The sequence below is a fragment of the Lissotriton vulgaris genome, chromosome 7 (genome assembly GCF_964263255.1).
Source record: "Lissotriton vulgaris chromosome 7, aLisVul1.2, whole genome shotgun sequence".
Taxonomy (NCBI): Eukaryota; Metazoa; Chordata; class Amphibia; order Caudata; family Salamandridae; genus Lissotriton; species Lissotriton vulgaris.
In genome coordinates, this window is record NC_141695.1 from 1,758,881,880 (window position 1) to 1,758,895,873 (window position 13,994).

General features: G+C 44.5%; 1 protein-coding gene across 3 annotated transcripts in view; it reads left to right on the forward strand.

Annotated features, from left to right (window-relative positions):
• Positions 1–13,341, forward strand: part of LOC147706601 (cell adhesion molecule CEACAM3-like) — a 140,970-nt gene extending 127,629 nt beyond the window's left edge. For all 3 annotated transcript variants that reach the window (XM_086933096.1, XM_086933094.1, XM_086933095.1), the window contains one exon: positions 13,057–13,341. In XM_086933096.1, the coding sequence (XP_086789222.1) occupies positions 13,057–13,063 (7 nt within the window). In that variant the 3' untranslated portion in view covers positions 13,064–13,341. The remainder of the gene's footprint in view (positions 1–13,056) is intronic.
• The last annotated feature ends 653 nt before the right edge of the window (positions 13,342–13,994 follow it).

Consider the following 13,994-nt stretch of genomic DNA (forward strand, 5'->3'; position numbering starts at 1 on the left):
GGACAATTGCTAATGAGACATGATGTTTTTGTACCACCTTGCATACAAATGGTTTACAAAGGAGGCATCAATAGTTTACAATGGAGGCATCAATAGTTTACAAAGGAGGCATCAATAGTTTACAAAGGAGGCATCAATGGGTTAGAAAAAGAGGCATCAATGGTTTACAATGGAGGCATCAATGGTTTACAAAGGAGGCATAGACTAGGTTAGAATGGAGGCATCAATGGGTTTACGAGGAGATATCAATGGGTTAGAAAGGGTTATCAATGGTTTACGAATGAGGCATAGACTAGGTTAGAAAGGAGGCATCAATGGGTGACACAGAAGGCACCAATGGGTTTACTAGGAGATATCAATGGGTTAGAAAGGGGCATCAATGGTTTACAAAAGAGTCATGAATGGTTTACAAAAGAGTCATGAATGGTTTACAGAGGCATGAATGGTTTATTAGAGGAGGCATGGATGGTTTACACAGGAGGCATGAATGGGTTACAAAGAAGATATCAATGGGTTATTTTCATAGAGTTTAATGAAACAAGAGTGGGGGGAGCAAGAGAAAGCAGAGCCATTAGCAACAAAGTTGTCAAAATGCAGTGGTGAGCACCAGTGGGCTCCAAAAACAGTGTTTAAAGGTACTCTTCTTTGCAGCTACAACAGTAGAAGGCAACTTCTGTGCCCCTCTAAAGGTGTGCACCTTGAGCATGGGCCTCCCACGCTCATGCTGAAGGCCAGCCTGCTTCCTTGACCCCCTCCTCTACAACTAACAACTTGGCACTCACATGACTGAGCCAAGATGTGGGTGACCCAAGTGAGGTATGAATGGAGATGGGCTCTATTGGCCAGAGTTGCCATAGTTTGAGTCCTGGCATACGCTCAACACCCTCTGATTCCAGGCAAATCCCTTAAACAAATCTGAACTTAGATAATGGAATCTGGTGCTCACGTAGTGAGGTGAAGTTGCATTTATATAGCGTGTATAACCCCCGACGAAACTTTGAAGCCCTCTAGTGCCCCCAGGGCAAGTTCACACTATAGAACACTGCAAAAAAAATAAAAATGTTTGTATGCAGAAGCCAGTCACTGCTGTTATGTAATGATCCAGGGACTGATTTGCTAAAACAAAAGATAACCTCACTTTATTCAAGAGCGAGGGCACCAAATATCTTTCCGCCCAGGGGGCTATCTAAACGAGGTTTGCTACTGGTCTGAGGAGAATGAATTAAACCTAATTTACTATGAATTTACTGTATTTTTATATTTTAACATCTGCCATTTCTGGGCCAACCATGGCACCTTTCATTGCCAGAGAGAAGAAGTATGTGGCTGGAAATAAGGCAGCCATGCTGTGAACAATTACTTTTTATTTTATTTATTCATATTTTTAAAGATTTATATAGCTCAAACTAGACACAAAGGTATTGGACTGCCTCACATGGGCACTAGTTAGGTTATACAAGACTTTATTCACTTTTTATTTTAGGGAGAGTAAGTGATTTACAATGATTCACAGAATGTTGAGATGACGTAGGGACCTAAACTGCTTCTGCAGAATGTCATGGAATAAATAAACACGCATTTTGTCACTTCCTACCGTGATATGTCACAGCCTTGCAGAACCTTTAACATGGAAAGTAAACTCCAGCATACCAGCTGGTCATTGCTCAGCTCCTCCAGCAGAATCCAGAGCTTGACAATAAAGGAAGGCACAGCAGCTGTCTGCGAGGTGTCGTCGCCCCCGGGATAGCCCTCCATGGTCTTGGTGTGACTCTGATTCCTCGTCCCCAACTCGTGCACTGCATCACACGCTCACTCCAGCAGGAGAGGCCAATGATGACAATAATGAAACTCGATGCTGGAGACACACTCGGCTCACTCCGCACAATGTGGCTGGGCACGCACCCCCGCCACGCGATCAGATGACTGCATGCATCTCCGCCATCTTGGAATAGTCATGCATATACCAGGTAGTCCTAAAAAAAGAAACTAAATGGAAAGCGATAGGAACGTCAACACTTTTGTGGTTATGTTGATCACTAAAAATATATATTATATATGTACAAATATATTTCCATCTAGATATACATTTACATTTTAGGGGCCACATTAAAATGTGTCTCTGTTATGCTACTGAAATTTGATAATTCGAATGAAAATGACCACAGGCAATGATGGATGGAGGATAAGAGGAGAGGATGGGCTATTAAAATAACAACACATATGAGTCTTGGCTCAACATCAGTAATTCTGGGAAAATTCCGCAATCTCTGCGTGCCTATCTAAAAATTAATGTGTCTGTCTGTAACATAACTGGTGCTCTTTTACAGTAGTCCAAACCTTTGGGTCGAGTTCTCACTATTTAAAATTACAAAAAAACAACGCTTGACCTGCAATAGCCAGATGGGCGGACGGAAGAGAGGCCATCACACGCTGTAATGTGTGATGGCAAACTAAAATGTTCTCAGAGTAAAAACGCAGAAAGCGAACTAAACACACAAAAGAAGGACTTTGACAGGAATGGGCCAATAAGAATCTAGCATTTCTGAATGCCACAGCTAACAGCCAATGGCAATGGGTGGGTTTGCCAAAGCCCCACCGAGAGATACAACAGGTCATCGCTAATGCTCGACCTAAAAACTTGGAGGCATATTATGAAGCGGTAGCGATAATTATCACTGGCCGCGCTTAGCGTGACATTTTTTTTCGCCGGCTATCGTTGAAATTATCACCATGCTTGCGCTGTATTAACAACGCTTAGCCCTTTGGCGATAAATATTCCAAGGATAGCGGTGTTTTCCATGGAACATTGTTGGTTTTCCAGTGATGTTCCATGGAAAACGGCGATAACCTTGCTGATACTACCCTGTGGTTGTATCAGCATAATCCACCCCCAATGTTAAGTATACGTAAGTCAGCATTTTGTCAGATGTTGGTTTTTGGTGAAAACCTCAGTTTTTGCCAAAAAATAACATCTGCTAAAATGCATGGGCCTCCTTGTAAATATCGCTATGTGCACATCAGTGATAATTTTCATGCAGTACTGCCCCATGATGCCAACTTTGCATCTTATTAGAGATGCAAAGCAAGGCGTCGGGAAAACGGGTGCTAACATTCGCTAATGCATGTTAGCATCCACTTGTAAATAGGGCGATAGTTTTATCTCCGCTTTTTGGGCTTTTAAAGCCCTTGTTGATATGCCCCACAGTGAGCATTAATCCAATAAATTACATTGTACAAAAAAGAAATAATAGCATGATTCATTGGAGAATAAAATAGCATTGCCAAAACTCTTTACGGGAAGATTGAAATGAAAGACCAAAGTAGTGAAGCAGATATAAATGGCTTTAAGTAAGAGAAAAAGAAGGAAAAGTGCAAACTAAGCAGTAAAGTGCATCATGACAAGCAGATGCAGACAAAAGTGGACCGTGCTTGCAGGGCTATGCCAGTTGAGAAAGTACTTTTGAGCCGACACAATGGGGTTGGCTCCCCAGTAGTAGTGGGAAGCTGCCAGCACAGGATGTTCTACTGCTGCACGCCAGAGGATATTCTGCTGTCAGATAGAACGGGGCTTAAAGTGCTCATGCTTCAGTGGGGCTGAATACTCAGCTGCCCCACCTGCTGTAGTTACAGCCTAGCTATGTAACAAAAACAATGGCTCCTGTGGGGAGATGCAATTGATTTATGATAGGAAATAATGCAATGGGGGTAATTAAGGCAAATGTCAAGGCAAAGAAGCTTCTCATACTCAGTGCGGATTTACAACTTTTTAAATATATTTTTGTAACCAAATTTCATTTGTTTATACTGTACTTCCAAAATTACATCATAAATACATATATTAGTCAACAGTTGTGATGGTGTGTCCCAAGTGAATTAAACCAAAAAGACGAACCTACACTTAAAACATGAAACTAAGAATAATCATGTATTTGACATAAGGGTTCTTTTGTATATTTTCTACAAGAAAGGGGGAGACGACCAAACAATATGTATCAAAATCAGATGAACTACTACAGTTACAATTGGATGGATAATTGCTGTGTAAATGGTTTGTCTCCTTATTAGTGTCGACGACGTTTCGACCTGTCAAGGGTAGCAGGTCTCATCAGGACAGTTCAGTGTGGGGCACCTATAATATGTAATAGGTATATATTAGTGGGGCCGTCAGAAACAAAATCCGGAAAACTTAAGAGGCCAAAGGACCAGGGAGAAAAGTTAGGCCTTGTAACTGTCTTGGCGTCCTCCTGGATGTGTGTTAATCTGTTTGTGTCACCGTGAACTGAGGTGAAAGTTAAAAACTTACAGGGATCCCGTCCGGGACCTGTGTTCAAGAATACATCAGTTAGAATTGAGAATGTATGACACGTTTAGGAGGCATATAGTGGCATATGAAAATTGAGATTAAACTTACGCCTGTAGGGGTTGGGAATAGGCAGGCAGGCGCGGATGTCGGTAAGTTCTCAAGAATTCTCCGCCATGTGTAATGGCGGGAGGGAGCTGATTGGTATCTGTGGGGAAGAATTGAGTGAGGAATCGAGCTGTACAAGTTGGATGAAACTACAGATAGTTCAGATGAAGCTGCTCTTACCAGGAACCATATGGCTGAGATACCCGCCACCCCATCTCAACACAATCCCCAAAGGAGGGAAACCGGAAACAGTTCTTGAAGTTTTTGGAAGAGGGAGGGAGTGACCCTCCCGGCCGTATTTATTAAAACAAAATTAAAAACATTAAATCAACAATTTCATGTTATGTACAATTTCATTACCACATTGCGATGTTGGCTAACCTTAACAGATTCTCTAATACAGAGTTTCTCCTAGCCGAACTAACATCCTACAAACATTTACTTGAAATTATGAAATTGTACATCCTAACGTTTAAGGGCCAACGGCAAGGTCGCAACCGGTGTCAAGATCCCTAACCAGAATTACCCCCCCCACTTGTGAGGGGCGACAGCACTGAGGCGTACCTCAAGTGCAACTACCAATTTCCCTTTGACTTGACGGGGGCACCAATAAAACTCGACGCCACTTAAAGGTCGTTCGAGGACTCGTGTGAGGTATCTAGAAGGTAGCGTAGACCCCCCCCTAAACCCCGCACAACTTACCACATCTGCCGTCGCAGACGTCACTGGCCCCGGGAAATTCCCCAGGAGGGGGCTGTAACCCCTCCTACACAGGAAGGGGCCTTGACCGCCTTTCCTTTTCTTTCGGCGACCCATCCTTAGAAGGGACCGCCTCCCCGTTGAGGGGTCAATGGCCACCTCTCCCGAGCGCTCCCATCCGTGTTGGGTGACGCCCACTCATAGGGATCTTCCAATTAGTGCTCACCGATCATGACCTTACCGCCACAGGCCGGATAGTTGACCGGCTATCCGGACCCCCCACAAAGCTCCTACCTAAAGGTCATGTTTTAACGTTTTTAACCATGCTAAGAAGTCTCCTATGAGTAACTCATTCCCCACCCGAGACAAATGCACACCATCCCCCAAATACATACTGTCATCATTAATACAGCCATGCGAAATAGAATGCAATGTCCTGGAACGGAACAACCTACTCACTTTGTTATTAAGCTTTCTCACAGAGTGATTTAAAGCAGGAACAGAAATAGCCCCTCGCCACACCTTTCGTGGGATCATATGGGACCACCCAATTGTGCACCCCGGAACTCTCCTTGCCAACCAACTTACAGTGGAAAGCATTGCCTCCAGGAGAAGTCGTCTACCGGTGGTGACCAAATCATTGCCCCCTAGATGTACTATGACTATAGACGGCGGTGACCTCGTCCGCCCTAACAAACCCTCGAAAAATGCTTGAAACTGGTCAATACAGAGACCGCCTCTTCCGTAGAAGGACACACTGTACCCGTATTCCCCAGCTACGTGAATCATGTCACCTGCTTTGAATACGTCCGCGGCACGCCTCACGTATGAGTGGCCCACGACCCACACCTCCTTTTTCACAGCCGGTGATGTCTGACCGCTGGCCCGGTGTTGGGTCGACTGCATAGTCCGCCCCGCCTCGTAGGCTTGCGCAACTGAAAACCAAACAAAAAACAAGAAGCGTGAGTACATCATTACAGCTTCACAACATGTGCAACCGCACATACCTCTTATAACAATTGGAGGACCAACGCCCCACTCGTTTCACTTGTTCGACATTAAGACCCCTAGCTGTAGCTTCCGTAGCAGCCCCTATCCGAAAGGAATGGGTCCCAAACTCGCCCGGGTTCAAGCCCGCAGCGGCAATTGACATCGCAAGCACCCGCTGAAACTGAAATTTCGTCAGTGGGGTGGCGTCCGCGTGTCTCAACAAGGTCCCCCCCCATGATGCCACCCTTCGTGCTAGGTAGTCTTCTAAACACTTTACCGGACACATGGAGGACCCGGGAATCCTGCGTATGATTATGCAGTCACCCATCCCATCTTGATCGGTCTTGGACCTGACAAAGGAGACAGTCATTGTCTCTCCTCTGATCTGAACGTGTTCCTGGCACAAACCCCCTGTCACATCCTGCTTGTTCCTTGCCACCAGTTCGCTTACCCGCATCGCTCCATGAAATGCCAGCGTAAAAGCGGCTCGGAACAACACCGTCTCAAACTGAGATGAACATGTGGCAGGGAGTGTGGCCAACAACTGGGCCAACCTATCCAAACCTATCGGGCGCCTGTCATCTACTCTGCGACCCTCAAGGCGTTGCCACCCACGCAGCGCTTTCTGTACAACGAAAGACGCTGTCGGGTCCTGGATACCATGAGCCCTGGCAACAAAGGAAATGGCAGCACGATGCCTCTGGGCCGTAGCCACCGATTTCCCAGCCCTACGTAAGGACATCAGAAAATTCACTACCCATTCCTCGTGGCCCCAAAGCCCCTCTCTATCAGTCCCCAAAAAGGCTAAATAGGACCGAAACGCCCCTTCATATGCCTTCCTTGTCCTTGGTGCTAGGCTCTCTCCCACGAGGTGACGAAGTTCGGGGCACCGAGAGACCAGAGAGCTTCGGGAAAGGGTGCCGGCTCTGGGTCCGCTGTGGGAAGGAAACCCGAGAAAGCCTGCATATGAAAACGAGACAGTGCATCAGCCGCCCGATTCATTACCCCCGGGACATGTTTTGCTCTGAATAGCACATTCAGTTGCATACACAGTAAGATAATTTCTTTGAGCAGTCTTAAAATCAGTTTACATCGTGCTGCCTGGCTATTGATGCACTCAACCACGGTCATATTGTCAGACCAAAATACCACAGAGTGATCTTTGAACCCTTCGGGCCAGGTTCTCAGGGCCACCAAAATGGGGAAAAGTTCCAGGAAAGCAATATTACTTGTCAGTCCATTGTCATGCCACCATGCCGGCCATCTTTGTGCCGACCATTTTGTGCCGAAGATGGCACCAAAACCTATGCTACCTGCCGAATCTGTCCATAGCCCCAGCTCTTCAGAGGACACGGCCGGTTTGTTCCAGACGACTCGACCATTAAAATCCGCCAGAAATGCTAACCAAATGCGCATGTCCTGGCGGACCTCAGCCGATAGTCTCGTGTGATGATGACCCTCTTTTAGGCCGACCATAGCTTGGGCAATTGAACGGGAAAAGGGGCGGGCCATCGGTATAACCCTCAGGGCAAAATTCAACTGTCCCACCAACTGCTGTAATTGATGCAGCGTAACTTTAGAACCATTTATACACATTTGCAGGGCTGCCCTGAACTTCCCCACTTTGTCAGCTGGTAAACGAAAACAACCCTCACTGGAGTCTAACTCGATCCCCAGAAACTCGAGGCAAGTCGCAGGACCCACCGTCTTACCTGGTGCCAATGGCACACCAAACTGCTCCATCAACACACAAAATTCGGCCAAGGCCTGGCCACATTCGAGATCCCCGGCTGGCCCAAGGAACAGAAAATCATCAAGGTAATGCATTACATGTCGGAAACCCGTCCTCTTAGTGAAGACCCATTGTAGAAAACTACTGAATTTCTCGAAATAGGCACAAGATATAGAGCACCCCATCGGCATACACCTATCCATGTAATAATGACCCTGAAACATGAAACCTAGGAGACGCTGGTCGTCTGGGTGTACCGGGAGCAATCGGAACGCTGACTCGATATCTGACTTCGCCATCAGCGCCCCGGGCCCCAGGCGATTCAAAATGGCTACGGCCTCATCGAATGATGCGTACCGCACCGAACACACTTCCGGGTCTATCGCTTCATTGACGGAGAGACCACGTGGGGCTGATAAATTATGTATCAGCCGAAACTCACCCGGGTCCTTCTTTGGGACCACACCTAACGGGGAACAAACAAAATTAGAAACCGGTGGTACACTAAACGGGCCGGCGACTCGACCTCGAGCAACCTCCTTCCTGATCTTGTTCTGTACCACGGGCGTATGTTGAAAGACCGATAACTGATTTTTACATTCGGATGCACCCTGAAAGTCCCCCACTGGGATGCGGAAACCATAAGAGAACCCGTTCCGCAGCACCCCAGCAGAAGTACGATCCGGGTATTCACTGAGCCAGGGAATCATCGCCAAGGTATCAATCGGGGTAGGTAAAGGCGCCCCTCGGACTATGTTAGACCTGTTTGGCGCCTCCTCTACCCCGTTATCACCCGTTTTGGCTCTGCACGTGGACTCAGGATGGGACGACCCGCACCCACTACATTCATGTCTAAATTTACACGATCCCTGGGGCCTAGTACATTTACCTCTGTTGAAATTCCAGCAGAACCCCCTTTTCCCTGTATTGCTGGCAGGTCTCGAGTAATCGTCGGTACCCGTACCTGATCGAAAGGGCGTCCCCGCATATTGGCGGGAGGATTCGCCAACATTACTCCCTACCAATGGCATTTTCAACATACCTGTCTCCTTCATTTTATCCCATGTCAAAGAATCGTAACAATCCCACGTTAAACTTTTGTTATGCTCTTTGGCCTTTCTAAAAAGATTATCGTAGCAGAACCAATGGTTACCCTGGTGTGACGTCGAGTACCCCATGATTCGCGACTGATAGGTCGGTAACTCGGAAAGCAATTCGGGCCTACGTTCCCCTAAGATCGACGTAAAAATCCCCCATGCTTTGCCCCAATTGCCAATACTCTCATTCACTTTAAAGGCGGCCATTTTTGCGCGCCAAACACTCGGATGCATGAGGTCTTTCTGGCCCTTAACATGCTCCACCTCATAATGATCAACAAGTAACGAGAAGATGTTCACATATTCCCCCGCCCAAATCTTCTCCTTAATCGCCAAAGGCACATGTTGACCCAACTGTTCTCTACGAGAGGGTGCTGACTCATCCCTTGCAATCGGCAATGGCTGCTTACCTGCACCGGACGCTGCCTCTGCGGTCGTACTCGTCCCTTGTGTCTTGTCAACTACTGCAGCCGGCGCGGACACCTTGGCTGCCTCCCGTTTCTCACGCAGTTGCTTCATCAGCGCCTGTGCGTCGACAGCCGTGGCGCCCTCGTTACCTTTACCCAACCACGCTGCCAATTGTGCTGCCAGCTCGGGCGGCATATCTTCCTCGGACACGGGGGTGACCACAACGGGAATCGGATTCCCTTCCTCCGGCACGGGAGTTGGTGCCTCGAGCGGGGCACTGGGACCCGGGATGTCTTCTCCCGCTGCTCCCCTCCTGGGCCTCTTGTTTTTCCCCCCCGGGGCTGCTCCCGCCAAAGGACATTTTGGTCCCCCTTCCTCGTTCTTATCCACTCGCCTCTTTAGTTCGGTCATCTCCTTCATGAGAACACGCAGCATCTGTTCGGTAGTCATGCGCTTTCCCGCCTTCTTCGGCATTCTCCAACAGAGTATCTGCAAAACAAACAAGAACGATTACAACGCTCAAAATTGGCTCTTCGTTCCGTCTCGAGCTCACGTGCAGCGAGGAGGTGCAGCTTCAGAGCACAGGAACAAGAGGATGCCTTCGGATCTTGCTTCTCCTTTTATCCGTCTTCAGGGCGGGCGTAAACCCGCCCCTGCCTGCCCCGAGGGCGTGGCCAGCCGCGTCAGTGTCTAGGCCAGCCCACTCTAGGGCGGGAAAAGGCGCGCCCCGGCTACGCCGCTTCGGGCATACCAGCCGAGACACGCCTCCCGCCCAAGATGGCTTCCCGGGGGGATCGTGGTACTCCGCCATACGTGCGGGGGGACCGAGTGGTCGCCCCTTTCCACAAGATGGCGCTCCTGCAATATAGATCGACGGAGAGACAATTCAGGAGTGCCTAAGATCAACATAACAGGTGGTTAACAGATACACAAGTGTAGGCACAAAGGCTGCAGTTGGGCGGTTTAATGAGTAACTGCCTCTTTGCGTTTACTATTCTAGATCGTTGACCCATTAGCCTACCAAACATTATTTGTTTCAGGCTCGCTTTCCAAAGGGCGCCGCTGAGATAAGGGTGAGGTGTAAGGCAGTCTGAGTGAGCATAGGTGTAGGATTGCCCCACTGTTAACAAAAGTCTGGATTTACTGAGTTTATCCATTTCACTTGCCTCGGCCATTGCTTTCATTTGTTTTTTCAATGTTGCTTTAAGGGCGGCACATGAGAGCAGGAGACTGGCCAATGCTGACAGGTCGGTGTCAAGTATGGAAATAGATCTATGAAGATATATCAACCATGGGTCTCTTCTTGGTCAAAGATGTTCCAAAGAATGGTTTCATAGTATTAATTGGGGCCTTTTTGATCCTGTAGTAATATTTTAAGATGGACGCCACATCGAGCTCAAAAATATAGTTTTCCTATACATATATTGGTAAGAACAAAAATATCAAAAAATTTAATAATATCGACAACTATATGCAAATCTATAGTTTTTTAAGATATATAGTTGAAAATAGTAAAGATTAAATATATTAACATGTAATATAATGTGAATTAAAAATCTTTAAATAACAGAAAACATATATATAAATATATACTTATTAAGCATATATGTTTGTTTATATACACCTATATATTATAACATTATTATTTAAATAGTAGTTTTTATTTATTTTATAATTGACTAATTATTTAATTTTTTTTAAATATAACACATGTATATAGAAATATAACAAATGTATATATAATAAATGAAACACCATGACAAATAAACTGGGATATTTTTTTTAAAAACATACTAATTTAATTGCACATTAAAAATAAACAACATAGAAAATATATTTTACTAAAAATATATTATATATTACAAATATTACTAATTTAAATAATATAATTTAAAATATACAGAAACATTATAATAATATAATTTTAAACAAAATAAACATTACTATACGTTTCTAGGATTAATACATATACTGTTCCCACGTCAGTCTCTGCAACAGTAGGGAATGCTTTGGACTCAGGAGGGGTAAAATCCACTATTCTCACTCCAGTCTGTGCAACAGTAGGGAAAGCGTTGGACTCTGGAGGGGTAAAAGTTACTATTCCAATTAAAATCAGTGCAACAGTAGGGAAAACGTTGGACTCAGGAAGCTGTAAAACTTACTAACACTACTCCAGTCAGTGCAACCGTAGGGAAAGTGAAAGGGAGGGGTAAAATTCACTATTGGCAGATAATTAATCAATTATCATGTCATTACCTTCCCACCCTATAACCCTGCAAACCCAACAAACCGCTCCTAAAATGCAAATTGAAAAAATCTAAGAATTAAACAATTTACATAATAAGTTACCAATTCATCATCAAGAATAATTTTATTCGGTTAAAGTTAACCATAAAAGTATAACATACATGAATCACACATGGAAAGTGTATATACATAAAAGTCCAATAAAACCTTATAACTCACATATATTAAAAATTCCAGACAGGTTTAAAAAAAAAAAATCCAAAAAAGAGATGCCAGAATTTGATTACATTTCGTATTGTTGCACCACCCGGCCTGTTTAGGAAAGGCCCCTAAAAAGTGCAATATGCAAAGCCTAAATCTGGTCTACAGAAATCTAAATTGTACGTTCCTGGTAAAAGATAAGTAAAATTGCTCATATCGAAAGTCTGAGATAATCGCCTTGCTGGCCAGCGGTGATCACCAAGCTCGGCGCGATATGCATTTTTTATAATCAATTTTGTGCTTATATCTACACTGTTAGGGTTGTCAAAAGAATTCCCTAAGCCAATTTCATAAAATGTTCTTTTCACAAAACAGAACTTTGAAATAGCCTCGGCATTATCCAGTTACATGCAATCCTTAATAATTTCTCTTGTGAGCTTTAACTCCTCCATCAGCCAAACTTTTGCCCAGAGTATCAATGGGGCGATGTTAATTCGATCCAAAATAAAATCAACCCCTACCTCAGAATGACAGAATGCCGTAGGGGCGCTTTTTGGGATCATCAATAATCTTTTTAGGAAATTATTCTCTAGGGTTTGGAGTTTCAAACATTTTTGGTGACCCCATACTCCCTCCCCATATGTGGCAGTAGACAGGCATTTTGATTTATATAAGGGTATTACTTCCGCTACGGGCTTATGGCTCAATTTACATGCAAAGCACTGTGCCAGTGTATTGATCAGATCCTGTTGTATCTCTATTTTATTCGATTTCCAAGTCAAGGAATGTATCTGTTGTGGAGGATCCTTTAGGTGACTCTCTGAGAGCTCATAAAATTGCAGAGCACTCAAGCTCGGTGCTCCCGTAAGGAGGAAAATGTTGATTTACACACCGTCCCTGAGTCGCCAAAGGACGGATGCGAATTGTGAATGACGTTGGCTCCAAGTCTAACGATTGAAGGAGTCTGACCCCGAGAACACTGTACGGAGCTTCAGGCAACCAAGCCACTGGGTATTGTTATAATTATGATAATGGTTATGAGTATTATTACTAGTAGTAGTAGTAGTAGTAGTATTAGTAGTGGTAGGAGTACCAGTAGGAGAAGGAGGAGGAGTAGTAGTAGTATTTATGAGACAGCTAAAGCTGCATTTTGCACCAGACCCAAAAATGAAAGAAACTATAGACTACAGTTTCCATCATTGGGAGTCTTACCTGAGATTGAAGACAAGATTTCCATTTGCAAATGTTTATCTATAATTGTTTCCTCGTTTTAGGCCCTGATGCTTTGGCTGAGAAGACTCTGTGCTGGAGAAGAAAATTTAATGGTATTAGGAACCAGAAGAACACCGCTTACATCAGTGTACAGAAAGACAAAGCTTATAATTGACATGTTCTGTTAATAATGCGTTCAGCTTCAAATGATTCTGTTTGATAAGTGCTGCAAATGTGACCAATTATATTCAGGCTGATTTTAGTTCATTTCTGTGACGTGTGACAATTATGAATGCTGTTACAAAAACAATTGAATTTTGTGATTAAACATTAGGTTTATTATCTTTACTTTTAAGACTGGACATAATATGTTTAGTTCATGTAACAAATCTATTCTAATATGTAAAAATACAAACAAACATAATTATTGGTATATTGAAATAAAATTGCAACCATTTTAAGAAATGATGATTTACCCTGTAAAGAAATCAGGGTAGTACATAAAGGAGAAGATGAAATAATGGAGACCTAAGCATTATAAGAAGCGGGAGAAAATAGAAACAGTATTTTTAAAGGACATTTTATAACAGTTAAATCACCAAGAAAACAACTTGTCTGCTCAACTAAATGAAAACAATAGAACCATACACTCTGAGAGTTTGCTTCTACTTCCAGCAGAAACCCGACCAGCGCGATTTCTCCCGCACTCGGATGAAAAATTCTCAAAATCCCTCCAGATGTGCTTCCTGAAGAAACTTTAAAAATCCTCACTTTTTCACACTTCAAGATTTCCTACGCAAATACCGACACGACCATTGCTAATTATTGCATCAACAGCAGACAACACACATAGGGGGAGATTTACTAAAAAGTCACGCAACGCAGCGCAGCCCCCCGCAAGGCTGCATTGCGCGACAGGGAGGGAGCCGGAGAGCACCATCTCCTAGATTCATCAAAGTCCCGTTTTGCGAGTCCTTAATAGTGATTATTAAGGAATCGC